This window comes from Bidens hawaiensis, unplaced genomic scaffold, assembly GCF_021521415.1.
Source record: "Bidens hawaiensis isolate Kalapana, Puna unplaced genomic scaffold, B.hawaiensis_p1.1 tig00058904_1, whole genome shotgun sequence".
NCBI lineage: Eukaryota > Viridiplantae > Streptophyta > Magnoliopsida > Asterales > Asteraceae > Bidens > Bidens hawaiensis.
Genome location: NW_027500602.1, coordinates 78,338 through 96,774, shown reverse-complemented (window position 1 = coordinate 96,774; position 18,437 = coordinate 78,338). Strand labels below are relative to the sequence as shown.

The window sequence follows — 18,437 nt, the reverse complement described above, 5'->3', positions numbered from 1 at the left end:
TTATTAATTAAAATTCGTAAAATGATATAAAAAAAACACAATTTGCACTGACAAACGTGTTAAATACAGAAAACCAGTGAAAACCGAATTCAATCTCGAGACCTCTACTAATCAAAACTAAAAAAAAAAGTTAAAACTGTAACACACTTTTAATTCATATATCATGCAAAAAATCAGTCCCATATGTTATACAACATTAAGGTTACATATTCAAACATAAACTTGTGGCTAAACATAACAATATAACACCTCACTCAAATTGTACAACAACAAACACATCAACTTCACAAAGTAGGAAAAAAAGATATAATTTTTCATCCCAAAACTATGAAAAACCTTTAAAATATTCCATCAAGTGGACATAATTTACGAACCGTTATCGTTATGGTTAGGTCTTTGAGGCTCATCCTCTTGAACCGTAGGTGAAGGACCCGAGGTAGCTTGTGGCAATGGTTGGGAACCAGAGCTAGCCTGTGGCTCGGATATCAAGCTTGTGAGACCGTTTTGTTTCATATATGTCTCGAGTGGCTGATTTGCGGCTTGGAGAAGACTCATCATGCTTACATGGGGTGTACTCGATGCGTGAATGTCTTGTACACGATGAGGATCTATGTTCAAGTCTAGTTGTCCTGAAGTTGACTGTTTGACTTCCGTTGACTCCTTGGTGGTGGGGCCCAGTTTGAGTTGACTTTTCTCTGCAATTTCGGCTTCGCGTTCTGATTGGTGTTGTTGCTTGCGTAGCATTAGGGTTTTGAAGCGGCGTTTGACCGTCATGCAGACGGTGCATGTGCAGTTGGGCTTGTGTTTGCCTTTGCCACTTGGCGGTTGACTGCAGACTATGCATGAGCAGCCTGGGCGATGCCTTGGGTGCTTGGTGGTGGTTGCAACCGATGGCTCAGTTTGGTTCGGTCCACTCGGTCCCTGTTCTTGGTCTGGTTTATGGCTCATGGTATTCCTCCACTTGTGATATTCTAAGTTAGACACAAAAAAGTCAGCAGGTCAAACGAGTCAAACACATATGCCATTTTTACAAAAATGCTCATTTCATACCTTTCATCATCCCGAGAAGCTGCTCGAGTTCTCTAGGGTTTAATTCATCTGGTGCGAGACAAGAAAACCTGCTAATGGCAATTCATTAGTGAACAGTTCGGCAAAAAGTTCTTTTGCTTAATAAACGAACGAATATGAACAAAAAATTTTGTTCAGTCACTTATACAAACGAACATGAACATGTGTCTTGTTTTTTCATTTATGTTCATGAACATTCGTTTAACTTTGTTCATTTAAATTTGTTTGCTTTGTTCATTAGTTTACGTTTGTTTAAGTTCTTTCATATACGTTCTTTCATTTACGTTCGTTAATATATTCATTTAACTTCTTTTTTGGCCCATTACAACTTAATCTAGTTTTTGTAAGTTTTTAGGCCAAGCGCGTTGTTTTTTACATTAATTTCAACTGGTTTTAACTCTGTTATGTTTCGTTTATATTGTTAACAAAACATAAACAAGCACAAACATGTTCACTTTTTAATGAATGTAGTCACGAACACGCACAAGAAAACTCCGTTTGTTTACTTGTTCGTGTTCGATCGCTTGTTCAGTTTAAAGTTAAATGAATATGTTCATTTTTTAAAAAATGTAGTCACAAACACAAACAAGAAAACCCCATTCATTTACTTGTTCTTATTTGATCGTTCGTTCGGTTAAAGTTAAAGGAACGAACACAAACATACTGTGTTCTTGTTCGTTCAGTTCTTTTACAAGCCTAAACAAAATGAAAAGAAAATAATATATAATAACAATAATATAATAATAATAACCTGGGCCCGTCCCATATATTTTCTTGACATGTCCATTTGGCAGGAAGAAGAAAATCAACTGGTAACCGTCGCCATTTTGAACAGCTATCACATTGGGCCCACTGTTCTTGCTCCCTGAATAGTTATATATGACATTATGATATTTAAAAAGATATAAAATACAATGATTCAATGGATTATTATATTAAACTCTTACCCAGATAACCGAACAGTGAATATACTCCCCTTTCCAAAAACTGGAGGGTTCCTACCAAAAAATAATAAAAAGAAGAATATAAAGAATAATTTTATGCGCAAATTAAAATTATTAATATTACTTACTTCATATTCTTCAAATTCGTGGTCTTCAATGGTGACGATACTCGGGTGCACAGTGGCTGGGTTTAGCATATCCTGTAATTCTTCCAATGTATATTTAAGATCAAGAGCATCTTGATTTTCCATAAGTAATCGTTTACTTTTTGACCCGATGTTTCTGCTTCGTTTTTTGTCTGGTTGAAATGACGAATCTGCCCTCGACTTGGAATCTCCAATAGGCAAGTTCATGTTTTTTGATAATAAGTTTAGATGAGAATCTGTGTTTCTCTTCAGTGATTGAAGAAGATTAGAGTAATCGTTCATGTTTGAAAGATTCTCGATGGCGTTCATACCACTATGCATTGTAGGTATACGGGAATCCTGTTTATAATAACATTAAAATGATTATATGTTGCAAAATACTCCATGGTAGATAACAGATAAACATGGCAGCAATCACGAAGAAGTCCCTACATGTCATTTATCATGGAAGTCGTCATTTTATGGAATTTTTAGCGATATGTCCCTTGACCGTTAAGTAAGATTATGAAAGACTAAGCTGGTTATTACTCAATACGGTTCTTTACAATATATAAACATTACAAAGGAACCCCAATTAACCTAATAAGCCTGTGGCCCTAATCTGATTATACATTCTATACGTTATACATAATAGCCCCCACGGTAAAATCTGAAAAATGACAATTTTGCCCTTTTGAAACTCATTCTTTTAGCCCCTAGAGTTTGTAATTAATTTACTATATATTGCCCTTATAGGTAAAAAACAATGTTTTATAGTTTTATTTATATATTTCGTAATTCTTTAAAAGAGTGAGTTTTTCAAAAGGGTATTTTGAAACTCACTGTCTTTAAAGTTTGTAACTAATTTACTATATTGTCCTTATAGGTAAAAATGTTTTCTTTTAGTTTTCTTTGGTAACACTATAGAAGAGTGAGATTTTCAAAAGAGTAAATGGTCTTTTCTTTAACTAAACAAAGGGGCAGTAAAGTCTTAACAGGCAAGGGAACAATATGTTATAAAACTCCATGAAACAGTAACTGTTGAATCACAGGGACTGTTTTCATACTTTCTGCCATACAACAGGAACCATTTATGTAATTTAATCTATGATATATTATCTGCAAGTAAATTACCTGAACGGATGTGTTAACGGAGGCTTTTCGGGAGCCCATAAGAAGCTTTCCTTCAGGTTCCATACGACTGAATGTCACTGGAAAGTAACAAAAGAATCAAATATAAGAAACTACAGGGTTATAAAGGTAATTAATAACATTGGGGGTATAGAACAAGTAGTTAAGTACCAGTATCCCCAGCTTTCAACTGCATAGATTGTATGCAAGGAGTGACACCTTCTAGAACATACATTCGGCTGTTATTATTAGGCCAAAATCTGAACTGAAATAACCATTCTTTTCCTTTAACATCTTGAATCCTCAATGGGAGTCCTTCGGGTTGAGAAATAGGTGGAAAATATGCCTGTATAGTAGTCAAACATTAGTCAAGCATCACTTAAAAGTTTTAATAAGTTAATGGCGTACACTTACTTCAGCACATGCTTTTGGAAGAACCAAACGACCAATTCGACCCGCATCGCTGGCACTCAGAACCTTCTCAAAAAGTGGAACAATTGTCGCATTTGAACTTAGAGAATCAGAATTAAGGAAATTATAACATTGTGAACAGGTCAAAACATGTAAATGTAATATGAGTCAAGTCGGGTTGTGTTGTCCACTTTTTTTTGGGGGTCCATTTTAACATAAGAGTATAACAAACTATCTTGCTAAAATAATAATTCAGTTTTTTTGAATAAATCGATTTAGAGGTATTAACTGTATGAAAACACTTTGGGAGACTTTCGACTCACTAATTTGACAAGCAAACTGTTCAAAATTATCACCTATAACTTTAGGTTGGGTCATGTTGGATTGACTTACAAACGTTAATTTTACAATTATAATCTCATTTATAAAGAATTTAATGATTATTAGACTGTAAGAACTATAATGGGAAACTCTCAACCTATTTAACCCATTTCCCTTTAACTGGTTAGAGAAAAACCATAACCCAAATCGACATTTTCGTAAGTAAACGGGTCAAACAGGTAAAACTGAAAAGGATACTCTCCAGATATCTGCTGCAATTCTTGTTCTGTAATTCTGGGCCAATAACGAGGAAGCAACTGATTTTTTACCCGACCCTCAACAGGTGGTCGGGCAACCCGTATCTGTGAACTCATACCAGAATTTGCATCAAATCCTTGAGGAAAGATGGATTTGGGCACTTTGGGCAATATATGGTGGGCCCAAGGCCCATGTTGCATGGAAGAATATGGTTTGCTCAATTCCCGGTCTTCAAAAGCAGGATTTTGCGAAGAAGAAGCCAAGCCAATAGTTAATTCTGTTTGGACATCTTTTATCCCTGTACTTTCTCTTAATTTAACATTTGGTCCATGAGCAGATTCAGAAGGTGTATTGTAAATTGATATTGATGTTGATGTTTGAATTTCTTCTTGTTTCATGTGTGATGTGGATGCATCGTCATCATAATTAAGCATTTTTGTTGATGATCGAATTTCTCCAACACTATTTTCTACTGAAATCCCACACTCTTCAGGCTTATCATCACTTGTGCTCTGTATGTAACACAAAATATATCAATATTTGAAAGTTTTAAACTTTTAACACATATTTTTTTACTTGTGTAAGTTGATCTTACAGGGTCATGTTTGAAACTATTTGAGCAGTTGACACAATTTACACCACCGTTTTCAAGTAATTCAATGAAAGCACTAGAAGCAATGCATCCACAATGGAGTCGCTGAATTAGCAAACATTATTAGAGCATTACCAAAACAATTTATTATTATTATTATTATTATTATTATTATTATTATTATTATTATGTACATGTTTACCTTCCCACAAGAACTACACTCTCTCCAACCAGTGTCCTCTTGATGGAACAATTCACAGAATGCTAGTTGTTCATAAGCAGTACTGTAACAATATATAACTTTTGAGTGTTAACAGGTTATTCAAAACTTTCAGAAAATAGTATATGATATACAAGGTTCAATTTGGTTCCAGTTATCGAGAGATAAAATTTGGAAAAACACAAACACAAACACAAACATACAAGGTTCGGTTCGATTTCCGTTAAAGTTGGTTAATGAAGACACATTAAGCGTAATCATAACCGAATGGTCGGTTAATCATTTTCACTTAATCATAACCGTCGGTTTTGTTCGATTATGGCTAACTTTTTCAGTTAACGGTTCTGTTTTTGCTCACCCTACGTAGGATATGCTAATCTAAAACAGATAATAAAAAAAGAAGATAGATTCTGACTAACAAGTTTTCTTCCAAACAAGAAGATAGGTTAAGTACGTTTATTCACTATTCCAAAAATAATACCTAAAATCAGTCACAGTTTGGTCTATTCATGTTTCAATATGCAAAAGAATGTAAACTTTAATGTAACAGTATAAAATTAGGGAATCAAGTAACTGCAGGCTAGTAGTAAATCCAATTGATTTAATAAAATAACAACAAATCCACCTTCAGATCAAAAAACATAAACTTCAAACTGAAAACCAAAGAGATCTAGGATTACCCGCATTTACCACAAAGTTTTGCAAAATCACCAGATCGCAAAGCCCAACCTTTTATAAAATCTTCACCTGCCGCTAACGAAGCTCCACAAAGCTCATTCGTGCATATCCTAGACTCCATCCGCATACATCAGTTCGAAAAAAAACCCCTAATTCATAACATTAGACCTAAATTCAAATCCATTTCAATCGTAAAACCTAAATACTTTCAAAATCTTTCCAATCAACCTCTTACAACACTCCAATTCATAAAACCAGACCTAATTGACAAAATCAGACCTAATTTGATCGATTAAAAACCGTAATTCAAAAAATTAGACCTGATTCAAATCCAATTCAACAGATAAAGCTAAAAAACTGACAAAATCAATCCAATTAACCTACTACAACAGTTTAATTCATATAACTAGATCTATTAGATACCTAATTTTATTTGAAAAAAACCCTAATTCATAACATTAGACTTAATTCAAATCCGATTAATCAGGAGAAGCTAAATACTTTCAAAATCTATCAAAACTAACCTACTACAACACTCCAATTCACCTAATTGATAAAAGCAGACCTGATTTTATCGATTAAAAACCCTAGTTCATAAAAAATTAGACCTAAATAAAACAGTACAGAAGCTAAACACCTTCAAAACCTATCCACCTAACACTCGAATTCATAAAACTATACCGAATTCAGATCTATTTAATAAACTTAAACCTAATTGATAAAATTGATAAAATCAGCCAATCGAACTTACTCGTTTGTGTTGTTGTGAAGTTGTGAAGTCAAAGCAAACGTTGACCTGGTGGTAGTGGTGGATTGAAAGTTGACGGTGGCAGACGGTGGTTGGTTGGTTGGCCGGAGGTTGTTGACGGCGGTTAGAAGCATTAATAATAATAATAATAATGGAGAGAGTGCATGCTTAAAGTTATTATTAAGAGGAAATAGTAAAGAGAGAGAAAGAGTTGCATGCACGACGCTTTACGGCACAGCAATATATAGGAGTGTGTTTGTGCGCAGGCTGGTCTACCACTTATTATTATTACGACTAATTACTTTCAAGGTTAATATTAGTATTGTGTTGAAAATAATAATATTGGATATCGGGATTAATAGTATGCTGTTTGTGGGTTAAGAACCGAGGGAAGAAAGCTAACATTTCCTGGGAAAATTGGAGGAGATTTGAGGTGTAAATGGGTCTGGAAGTGTGATTCTCGATGCTGGGTGTTTTATTATTTACTTGTTTTTTGGCTATGTAGGTGTTTATTTTGGGGTTGATTGTAAAATTTGGTGATTGTATCTTTCTAGCCTCTGGCTAGTTATATATAAAGCTTTGTTGATCTTTCAAAAAAAAGAAACTTGTTTAACTAACCCGAAAATCTTCATACACGATCAGAAAACAAAACATTAATGTCATTAATTAATTAATCATACGAGAGTCTAAAAATATATGTAAAGACGTGGCGGGTAAACATAAACTGGCAATGGGTTACTTTTCTTGGGTCGAGATATTGTACGATAATGCCTTAACGTACGATAGGTACGCGAGACGCTCAGATGCAAAAATATTAAAACGTTTAGCCGAAAACCTTAAACGCTCATAAAATGCTCAAAAACAGGTTTCGTGAAAAAAAGTAAAAAATTGATCGATTAACCATCCAAATCTGTTTTTTTTTCGATGAATCGATGATTAATTGGGTATGTATTGATGATTCCGAGATGTTGAGATGTGATTTTATGGATTAATTTATTGAATATAGATATTCTTTTATCTTAATAGATATAATAATATCAATGACTATTTCCAACATCTTCGTTGACCAAATTGATCAACGAGTACACAAACTTTTGCTATTTTTGCCTTTTTGATCAATTATAATTAAACCACCAAATTTTTAAATAATTTAAACTAATGGTTCTTAAATACTTAAGTTAAGAGAGTATTTTAAACATGCTTCAACCATTGTTGACCAAACTGGTACAAACTTTTGCTATTTTTTGAAGAATTTATATTTATACTCAACCTATCAATTTATACAAAAACTTTCATCAAATAGGAAAGCCCATTGCCATTGGTACTATTTTGATCAGATGTGACACAACATTACTTAATGATCATTCCAAATAATATCGTTTTAAGTTTAATACCATTTGTACAAAAAATAAACTTTAACATGATGATATTATGAACCCATGCATACAATAGTAGTGACAATACTAAACCACATCACCATCATCCTTTTTCACGCATGTTGCTTGTTAAGTCTAGGTTGGTACTTAGGTTGTTACCTGTTTATAATAACATACGTATGTCAGTTTATGTTCAACTTTACAACACTTGCCTGTCATATGCCACCACTGTGGAGTAATGATGATTTTTTCCCCATATCTTTAAAGATCGGGAAAACCACCAACATTATGGTTCACAAAACTTAAGAAAGCCCAAATTAAAATAATGTATCAGAGCATTTCTAACGTATCCATTAAATTTTTGTGAGTGGATTTTATAAATTATAGGAAAAGATTAAGAGTGATTGTGAGTTAAGAAAATAGAAAAATTAATGAATTTTTTGTAAGTTTGGAAAACACTTGTTTGCTCTCATTTTAGATTTTAATATTTGTTGAAATTAGTAGTGAGTAGAGATAAGGGAAACTATAATGATAAATGTATAAAAATATATTATTAAATTAAATAAAAAAGAGAAAAATATGTTTTTAATGTAATTATAAGGCAGGGTAATGGGGCTTGGTTGAGGGGGGTGATCTAGGTGGCTGCATAGGTTTCTCGCACACACCACTACACCACACAAGTGAACCGGGGCGTGGACGACCCAAGTGGTCCGGACCACGGGGCTTGAACAAGTCTTTGAGCATGGGGTGGATTAAAAACTTGGGGGTGGATCAATCAAGCCCCACTACACCCTATGAGGCTTGATCTAGGAACATGTCATCGCCTATGTGTCGGATTTTAATTGGATCACTTGGGACTCAACCAAGTCCCATTACCCTTAGGCTAAAGATGAGGACAAATTGGTAATACTTTTACAAGGTATTAAAAGATTTGATAACGCTCAAAAAGCATCCATTGCGACATTATAGGGGCATGAAGAGGCATGAACATTACTACAGTAATGTCATATATGATTGGAAGTTGTAATGCTTGAAGGACATTTAGAGGCATTACTCATTTCACATGTTTTAGTTAATTACAAGGAGTTGGTGGTAGAATGGTAAGAGATAGACTTGGTGTTTCATGTGACCCGAGTTCAGTTCCCACTCCCCTTTATTTAATTTCAGTGGCACCATGGTAATGACGGGAGACTAGGCGAGTAGGTAGTGTTCGCTAGTTAGATCCTTGAACTGAACGACCTTTATAAACTGAATTAAACCCAACATTAAATTGACAAATTTTCAAACTTTGGATTGAAGTGGCAAAAGTTTCTAACCACAGGGACTAAAATGACCATTAACTCAAAATAAAAAGAAGAAAGACAAAATACCCTTAAACTAACGGCATAGCAGGATATCGTTAGACGGATGAGACATAATTGGCTAATGTTTAATACTATGAGGACTAGATTGATAAAATTTTTAGCTTTGGACTGAAGTGGTGAAAGTAGCAAACCACATGGACAAAAAATGGCCATTAACTCAAAACAAAATACAAGTAAAATTAATTATGTTAGTAAACTAGTCAAAACAATAGCTTAAGTTGAATACTATTTGTACCAAAAAATAAAGTTGAACATGATATATATGAACCTATACAATAGGTATAGCCTGCTCTTATTGTGTAAACTTTAATGCACTATTTCAAGAACAATATTTTTCCTATAAGAATGAAACTCCAGACTCTACCAACAATGAAACTCCTAAGTATGGGCATTGCAACATTTGTCGTTGCACTCATATAGTCATATACACTCCTAAGTATGGGTATTGCAACATTTGTCGTTGCACTCATATAGTCATATACACGAAGATTGGATATGTAACTCTGGATCACTGTATGTGCGTAAATTATAGTTGGGATTTGCATTACCCATGGGCGGATGGGCGCAATTCTGATGATTCTTATGGCATTTGGGAGGATGAGTTTGTTCCTGTGGAACATCCTTTGAAACGTTTATTAACGTATTTTCATATCTTTAGTTATGTTTAACTTTTTATTATGTGTTTATTTTTATTATCATCTATGTGTAATGTTTTTAAATTATGATATTTAAAGCTTGTTAGTTTTATAAAGAATAATTTTAAAACAAAAAAGTACAGTCTAAGTACACGCATTGAAAAGAGAAAAAGTAGATGTCATGTCATATAAATATATAAAAACAGTGAATGATTCATTTTTATATTGGACATAAATTTTTTTTAAAAGAAACAAATGTTTGAGTGAATAAATGTGGTGAATAGTTAGTTAATTGTCTTTAACTCTTTATATGTAATAAATTGATTATTAATGGATACTTAATTCTTCAAAAAACTCCAATGGTCATGTAAACACACCGTAAACCTTTGTCACAAATTGTAATTTAGCAAAATACCCACATAGTTAGGAGTGAGTTTGTCATGTGGTAAACAACCCAAACCTTACCCACACTAGTGCTCATTCCCCTCTAACAAAAGAGAAGGCCGAGTGGTAGAAAGGTTTAGGTTTCTTAGTGAAAACCCATGTTCGATCCCCACTGAATATTTGGTGGATATTGGCAACGAAAGATTTGAGCTATAAACACTAATCAATTTTGTATTTGAAGTTAACTATCAACAATAATCAGGTAACCCGAAGTTTTTCCAAAAACGAACCCGAAACCCTACCATATTAACAATTCGGCCAATTAATATTTTTTGACTCTACTAAACCCGACCCTAATTAGCTTATTTGGGTTCAGGTTGGGTTTGGATATTTTTCACACCGCTAACTATAACTATAGGTGGGTGGATGAGTAGGCTATTTTGATAAAAGATAAATAGGGTTAATATTCATTTACTGTCTCTCACTCTCTTTGGACTTGTGATGGCTTTGGTATGTAAGAAATCATCACCAGTTGTAGTCCACCTGCAGCGATTATTGTGGATTAACAACCACAACCACCAGTCAGTAAGAGGTATATACGTGTATATGTATATGTATATGCATGTATGTATGCATGATTAACCTAAATTATATGTTATGTTATGTTATGTTATGTTATGTTATGCTATGTTATGTTAGATTACCGTCGGCCACGGCACGTATCTGATGATGACGTGAAGGCTATATTCGAGGAATGGGCTATTGATCATGACAAAGTGTACGAAAGCCTTGAAGAGAAAGAGCGAAGGTTTTCGCTTTTCAAACAACAATTCTGGAGGTTAGAACTCACAACCTTTCACCAGATGCTTCTATGGGCAAGTTTGCGCTCTACCGGTTCGCCGATTACACCCCTGTAGAGCGTCGTGGCTTGTTTGGGCGCTTGCGGCCCATGGACGACATGGTTTAGATCAAATTGTTTCATGTTATTATTATTATTGATTATGCATTGCTTTTAAAGGATGGATGGATGGATGGTATAATTCGGTTATCGGGGAAAAATCAATATATTTTTAATGTCTAATCAGTATGACTTACAAAATAAACTTTTTTCAGAACCAACGTCTCCACCCAAACTCTCACATCTTTTTTTCAGGAGAGGAAGTGACTTAGGGGTAGAGGTGTTCACGGTTCGGTTTTCGCAGTTTTTAGGTCAAACCAAACCAAACCGTTAGTAACGCTTTTTGATTTTTGTAAACCGAAACCGAACCGTTTATAACAGCTTGGTTTCATGGTTTGGGATTGTTCGGTCTTTATACAAAATGTCCAAAATAATTCATGATATGTTAATATTGTACAACTCATAATAATTTATATAATTTGACAAACAACTGATTTTTACTTTTTTAAAATCTCATTAAGAAAATAAAAGGCCAATTAAAGTTTCTTGCATTTTCGATTTGGGCTTAGCACACTTTTTTTTTGTTTACTATCAATATTTTGATACGTATTTAGTAGTGTTCATGTATGTACACATGTATATAATACAAAATACTATATATGTCTAGTTATAAATTTATACACACACATATATATATTATGAAATATTAAAAAAATACATATAAATAAATCATACGGTCCGGTTTTATGTGGTTTGGTTTCGGTTCAAACCGTTCACTACGGTTTGGAAATTTTCAAACCAGCCGACCGTAAGTTAAGAAAAAAAACCAACCGCAAAACCAAACCGATGGCCGGTTTAGCGGTTTCAAACCGAGCCATGAACACCCCTAACTTAGGGTTTGGATCAAATACAAATGAAATTAATGTGCTAATTGTGATAATCAATTAGAGTAATTATACATACAAGTAGAGTAATTATGTAATTGCATCATTGAGTAATTATTAATTAGTCTACTTGATTCTCACAATGCACGTTAATTTAATTTGAACGTTAACTTTTCCCATAATAATTATAATCTTCTTTATGAATCTTATATCAAAACTATTATATTATATTATACATGTTTGTTTTCAAACCTTAAAAGAAAAATCATGTCAAGTAGGTATGGCTGTTCAAAAAATCACAATTACACGGGTTGAGAAGAAAATAATATTAAAAACAAAGCACATTTACACATGGAATCAAAGTTGGATTATGATATAATAATAATCATAACATAAATGAGGCAACTTTTGGATCTGATTAGGTTCATAAGCTTACACAATACAATTAATAGGCCAGGTTTCTATAGCCTCATAAGTATTGTTATTAGGATCGCAACAATGAACAATGACCCGAGCTCTACCATAATATGCTTTGACTTTGACCTCAAACGGGTCATATCGGTCAAATATATGCAGGTAAACAAATGGGAACGAACACGAACGGAAACATGTTCAGGTTCGTTCGTTTAACTTTAACCGAAAACGAATACGGACAACTAATCGAACGAAACTTTTGTGTTCATTCTTGTTCGTTAAGAATGATTCATTTGTTTAGAAAATGAACATGCTCGTTTGCCAAAAATATAAACAAACATAAACGAATGACAACTAACGAACGCAAACACGCATAACCGAACATGAACGGGGCATGTTCATCTAACGTTGACCGACAACAATTATAATCTTCATAGGTTTTTTTTAATCATGCATCTTTTATTATGTTTAAAAGTTTAACTCCTATTTGTCTATGTATTTGTTTGTTTCTTGTGCAGATGAAAAGCCGAAAATTCAATTATGACATTTGATGAAGCATACCAAAAGGTACTCGGCTAAGTTTAGGCTTTAGAGTCGATTGTTCTTTTCATTAATCGTCGGAACTAGTGTTTCGTAAAATAACTCATGTTAGTTATCTTTATGCAGATTGATAAGGAGCAGCATGTTGGATTGTGGATGTTGTTTTAACTTTTATGCATTATGAATGTAACTATGATGGATTTATCTAGACTTTTGGTCAAAGACTAATATGCATTTTCTGCTTCTCTATGTTTATTGTAATTCTGAACTTTGTGTGTACAACAATTGTTCTTTTAGTGAGTTACCAGGGTGTTAGATATGATATAAAAACTTCGATTTGGCATGTTTTACGCTTTTAAAAGTACAAATGGACGTCTGATTCGTGTGACCCATTAGACCTGTTTCCTTCGTTTATTTAACCTTTTTGACTGCGAAACTAGGCAGGGGTGGCTCGTGGGACAGCGAATAAAGCCTTCAAATCTAAAAAAACATTATATATAGTTAACGTGTCTATCGTTGTAAGTTGTTTTCAAAGAAGAATATACAGTGTTTGTGGGTCAACCCAACCGACCTATTTCAACCTGTTCTAAAAACTGACCAGTTAGGCGGTACCCAAACTGCCCATTAACACCTCTACCCATCCAGATGGTTGTTCGCTAACAGTAAATGAAACCGCTAACATTAAAATCATTAAACATTAACCATTCCATAAAAACACAAAATCTGCCAGTCAGAACACGAGTAAACATACAAAAACAGCAACGAGTGATTACTGAATAAGTGATATATAAATCCTTAAACAACTAACTAATAAGCAGCATCAGTTGCGATATGGGCGTCGTCGGGTGTGACAATAGATACTCTGAAGCTCATCCCAGGTCTTATCCGAAAACTTGGTGAGTTGTTTCTTGCAGGCGTCACTGTGGGACGAGTTGTGCTTTTCTATGGACCTCAGTTTCTCTCTAAAAATACCAAACCTCTTCTCCTTTTCTTTATCCGTCTTGTACGATTTTCCATGTTCAGCAGCCCACGCCTCGAAAACACCCTTCATTTCTGGTTCTTCTTCCACGGACGACGAGAAACCTGCTGCTGCAACTTATTTATTTATCAAAACTCACTCAAGACAAGAAGAATCAATTAAATTAACACAGATTAACCATATATGCCTACTTTTTAACTGACTAATCGGGCAGAGAAACCGTGGCATGACAACCGATTTCTTCCATAGCAGCAGCAAGGCCATTAGGAGAAGAGTGTCTGCGCGTGTTGATTGATTAATGATTTAGGATTTCTTAGAATGAACAAAATTTTCTTCAACATGTTTCGTACGCATTTTTCATTCAAAACCGACAATTTACAAAGCAATCCTAAGCTTGAGACGCGTTTACTACATGGGTAATTGATGAAAATTATGCGCATACGTTTTGTTATCGACAAAGGTGACAATAAAACAACATACATTTACCAAATACATAAATTTCCCCCTAGAATGAAATCGTTGCATTACATTTTCAAGTCAGCATAAGGCTTAGTGTAGTGGGCGATTATTTTGGGCGAAATGGGGCGATAATTGTTTGGAACACCGCCCCCCAGCCAACAATAGGGGCGAAAGGGGGAGGGATGAGTATTTGTCGCCGGCCATGTTCGAAGAATATTATTATGTGTGTGATATATATATATATATATGTATGTATATGTATATATATATATATATACTAGTGGGAAACCTGCGCGATGCGGCGGGGACATTAAATTCGTTAGATAAGAGCGACATTGATACATTAGTAAAATAAAGCATATGTGTTACAGAACACGGAACCAAAAGAACTGGGGGGGGGGATCATAAAATATATTTGCTACAAGGATATAGAAAAAAATTCAACAAATCAGAAAGGAAAAAACCATAAATCGAACCAAACAATTCATCAATGGGCAATTCAACCATAGCAGATTAAACCAAAATTTATAGTTTAGTTAGGTTTGATGTGTGGCATATCTAAACCAGACCATGTTAGACAAGCAACCTATTGATATTTGAAGCAAATTAAATTAAAACTTTCAAGCAATGTAATTTTCTTTTAAAAAGTATCATACCTATAATTAAATGACGTTGTAAGGCTCTTTAAATAATTTAATACATTTAAGTTTAAAAAAAGTGTTTAATATACATAAATCATGATTTTTGAATGTGATAAGTTAAAAAGGTAATTGCGACCAACAAATAGTATTTCAATGTCAAATACCCTTTGTTTACAACTGATGGGACATCCAACAAAACAACCAGATTAACTCATGAACATGAGCCAAAACAAACCCAAACAAAGACCAGGGCAAACAAGTCAAATCTTTCAAACTCTTACAGATAATGCAGTAGACCAAATCCAATTTTAATGGGTTCAGTTGGGTTAAGATTTTTGGTTTCGGTGTCGTTTCGTTTTTAATTGGAATCAATGATGTGTTCCTTTCAATTGGTTCAGGAAGAAAGGGCACTCACCCCATTTTAAGAATGAGCTTCGCGTGTTAGTTTCAGTTGCTTGATTTACTCGAAGGAATATAATTTGGCCGTTAAGTAACCTGCCTCAACCCAAAAATAATCAAATCAAAAACCTTACAAATCAATCAATCTAAAATTTAAACAAAAACAAATCTCATTATTCCTGCCCATTAACCAAAACTACAAGATTTTTGAAAACTTTATTTACCTCAACAATTTGATTCTGAATTTCTTGTATCCCTGGCCCTCTCTCAACAATTATAGCCTCATTAAATGCAATATTATTTTTCAAAAGCAACACTTCCTCTCTGCAAAAAAAAAAGGAGAACATGAACATTTTACTCCTAACGACACCATAACATATTCACATAATTACAAAAGTGCCCTTGCATATAAAACATTTTCTTTGATCATTCACACCTGCACCAATTTCACAAACTCCTCACGTACTTTTGCAAGTCCCATTCCACGTCCTCTACCACCTGTTGTAGCTTTTAAATCATAAAACCTATATGAACACTTACACTTTATATAAGTCATAAAAGTTTAGTATAATATATTCAATATGCATCTATTTTTAGAAACTATATTACAGCTGACCTTAATCATCACAAGAAAGCCGTTCTCATCGGCTAGCCTGATTCCTTCTTCAATGCTTTAATAGGACAATGAAAATATATGACTGAAAAGGCTTTGTATTAAAATATAGTAAAAAATTGAAATGTAAATGAACTAAACTACCTTTAATAGCCAACCACTTCCTGGTACGGTTGGAACACCAGCATTCTTCATGATTTCTCAGGCAATTGCTTTGTTTTTACCAGAATGCTTTCAGTCTTCAAAGAGATACATTAAATAATCTAGATATGTTGCACGTTTAATATATTTGACATGTGCAAACCTTAAACTGAAGCGTTCAAAAAAAGTTATTAGCAAAATGCTTCTGCAGCAAACTTCAACTTCTTAGATCACAACTTCCATCTAATTCAGTCACAAACAAACATTATGTATAGCATGATCCATAGGAATGTATGATAATAATAATAGTAACAATAATAATAATAATAATTATTATTATAGTAATAAAATGAAGTAACATAAAGATTCAAGCAACAGAGGTATACCTCATCTTTCTTCTGGCTGGCCTCTAGAAAACGCTTGGTATCCATCGGATATTGCCAATCCCTGGCCATTTAAATAGATGAAAACAAACTACAAAGAGGAAAAGAAGCACATACTTACATGTAAGAGCCACTTGAAGATAACTCAAACCCTATCAGTATCCTATAATTTGTATTTCATGTTAAAATTCTGGTTCGAATCAACATAATTGATGAAAACTGTAAACGGGTCAAATGGTTTTGGCCATATGGTAAATATGCATAATTCAGTTTAAAAGAGAACTTACAAATTAAAGTATTTGGTTGTGCTTCTATAGCTGATCAATCGTATTTAAATTGCATATAAGAAACATGGATTCAGCACTACATTGGATCACATTACTGTCTTCTTGATCCAAAAGCCCATTTTCCAACAGATAACCATCTTCAAGTCACCACAAGACCAACTTTATTATCTAGCACATATAAGATCACTTTAAGTTGACTTGAAACACGATTTCATGCGAACTCTTTACATCATTTATAAAATTTAGTGTGTGGAGTATGATCATGAAACGTATATAACCACAGTATATATCTAGTTTCTTGCATAAAGTGACTTTCAGATGTATGCAAACACTATACCAATTAACAAGGATGGCGTGATATATACAAGTGAGACGTGGCGCACCTAATTATCATAGAAACAAGAAGAATGTCTTCAAGAACTGTAGCATAAAACAATAGCATATAAGAATCAGATTCACATGTATATGTGCTAATGACAAACAAATGAATGCAAAACATTTTGTTGATGCATTGCAACTGTTTTAACATCCAAAACAACCCATTCAAAATCAAACATTTAAATAATACAGGAAAGATATTACTAACATGTGATGACTCGTGCTGCCCTGAATCGCAAACTCATCTTCAGCCTCATAAGCTCTCGGATATGCAAACTCTGTAAAATCACCTTCAGAAGTTTCATAACTGAAGAGGTAGGTCCTAGCAGAGCCCAGTTGGACCCGCAGGACTCACCTTGAAGAGAGACGTCTGCGCAGAAACCAACTGGATCCGCAGGACCCACCATGCTCAGAGACGTGACGTCCTTACGCGCAGTACGCAAGCTGTTCCCGCAGGAAATGCCTCCCAATGGTGAAGTACTCCGCCTGTTCCCGCAGCTGCGGATACAAGCCATCAGGGAAGGCCACCCGCGCAGCAAGGCTACACGCACAAGGCACTTAGCTCTCAATAATTCAGTAGTCACCTGAAGGAATGAGCAAAGCCGGGAACAATCCCGCACAAAGGCGGGATGGGGAATACTCCCGCCCAAATAAGCCAGTCCGTACGATACTGGAGGATCTTTTGTACTGTACCTGACGAGGTATGGGCAAAAGATCTGACCAGAGATACGACAGCTCATCGACAACAGTATGGCGAGCAGCATGCTCTTGTACTGTATGTCACTATTAACCGCTGCCTACTCACCAACTCCTGTCATACCACGTGCATAGCCGGCAGTTGGTGGAAAAGGAATAGTACACAGCAGGCCTGGTCACTGTCAGCCGCTGCCTACCCACCAACTACCAGCATGGCACGTGCGTAGGCCACAGTTGGTAGAACAGGAATACTATTCAGCCGGCTATACCTTCTTGGAAACCTACCTTCGGCTATAAATACCCCAAATGGTATGATCATCTTGTATCTTATATCATATACCTGATATCTGCTCTAGCAATCTCTTAATATACACTTATATTCAAGAGCAATCTAGTCTGATTCTCACGCCGGAGGGTGGTCACAAGGAGGTACCCCCTCTTCTCAGTGACGAGCTCACGGTGTCTGTTTT

At 34.7% G+C, this 18,437-nt stretch overlaps 1 protein-coding gene and 2 long non-coding RNA genes across 3 annotated transcripts; 1 reads left to right on the top strand and 2 right to left on the bottom strand.

Annotated features, from left to right (window-relative positions):
• Nucleotides 1-179: 179 nt before the first annotated feature.
• Nucleotides 180-6,631, bottom strand: LOC143602417 (B3 domain-containing transcription repressor VAL2-like). Its single transcript, XM_077079529.1, has 13 exons — nt 6,500-6,631; nt 5,751-5,897; nt 5,053-5,134; nt 4,854-4,955; nt 4,259-4,770; nt 3,683-3,779; nt 3,440-3,614; nt 3,272-3,348; nt 2,140-2,497; nt 2,016-2,064; nt 1,820-1,933; nt 1,051-1,118; nt 180-971 (listed from the first exon to the last, which is right to left on the bottom strand). Exons 2-13 carry the CDS (start codon nt 5,873-5,875, stop codon nt 367-369), a joined length of 2,364 nt encoding a protein of 787 aa, XP_076935644.1. The 5' UTR covers nt 5,876-5,897; nt 6,500-6,631; the 3' UTR covers nt 180-366.
• Nucleotides 6,632-10,750: 4,119 nt separating this feature from the next.
• Nucleotides 10,751-13,206, top strand: LOC143602415 (uncharacterized). Its single transcript, XR_013147836.1, has 4 exons — nt 10,751-10,847; nt 10,955-11,216; nt 12,970-13,018; nt 13,118-13,206. It is a non-coding gene; the product is annotated as an uncharacterized LOC143602415 (long non-coding RNA).
• Nucleotides 13,207-14,942: 1,736 nt separating this feature from the next.
• LOC143602420 (uncharacterized) lies at nt 14,943-16,243 on the bottom strand. The gene is made up of 2 exons (XR_013147837.1): nt 15,906-16,243; nt 14,943-15,015 (listed from the first exon to the last, which is right to left on the bottom strand). It is a non-coding gene; the product is annotated as an uncharacterized LOC143602420 (long non-coding RNA).
• Nucleotides 16,244-18,437: the final 2,194 nt, after the last annotated feature.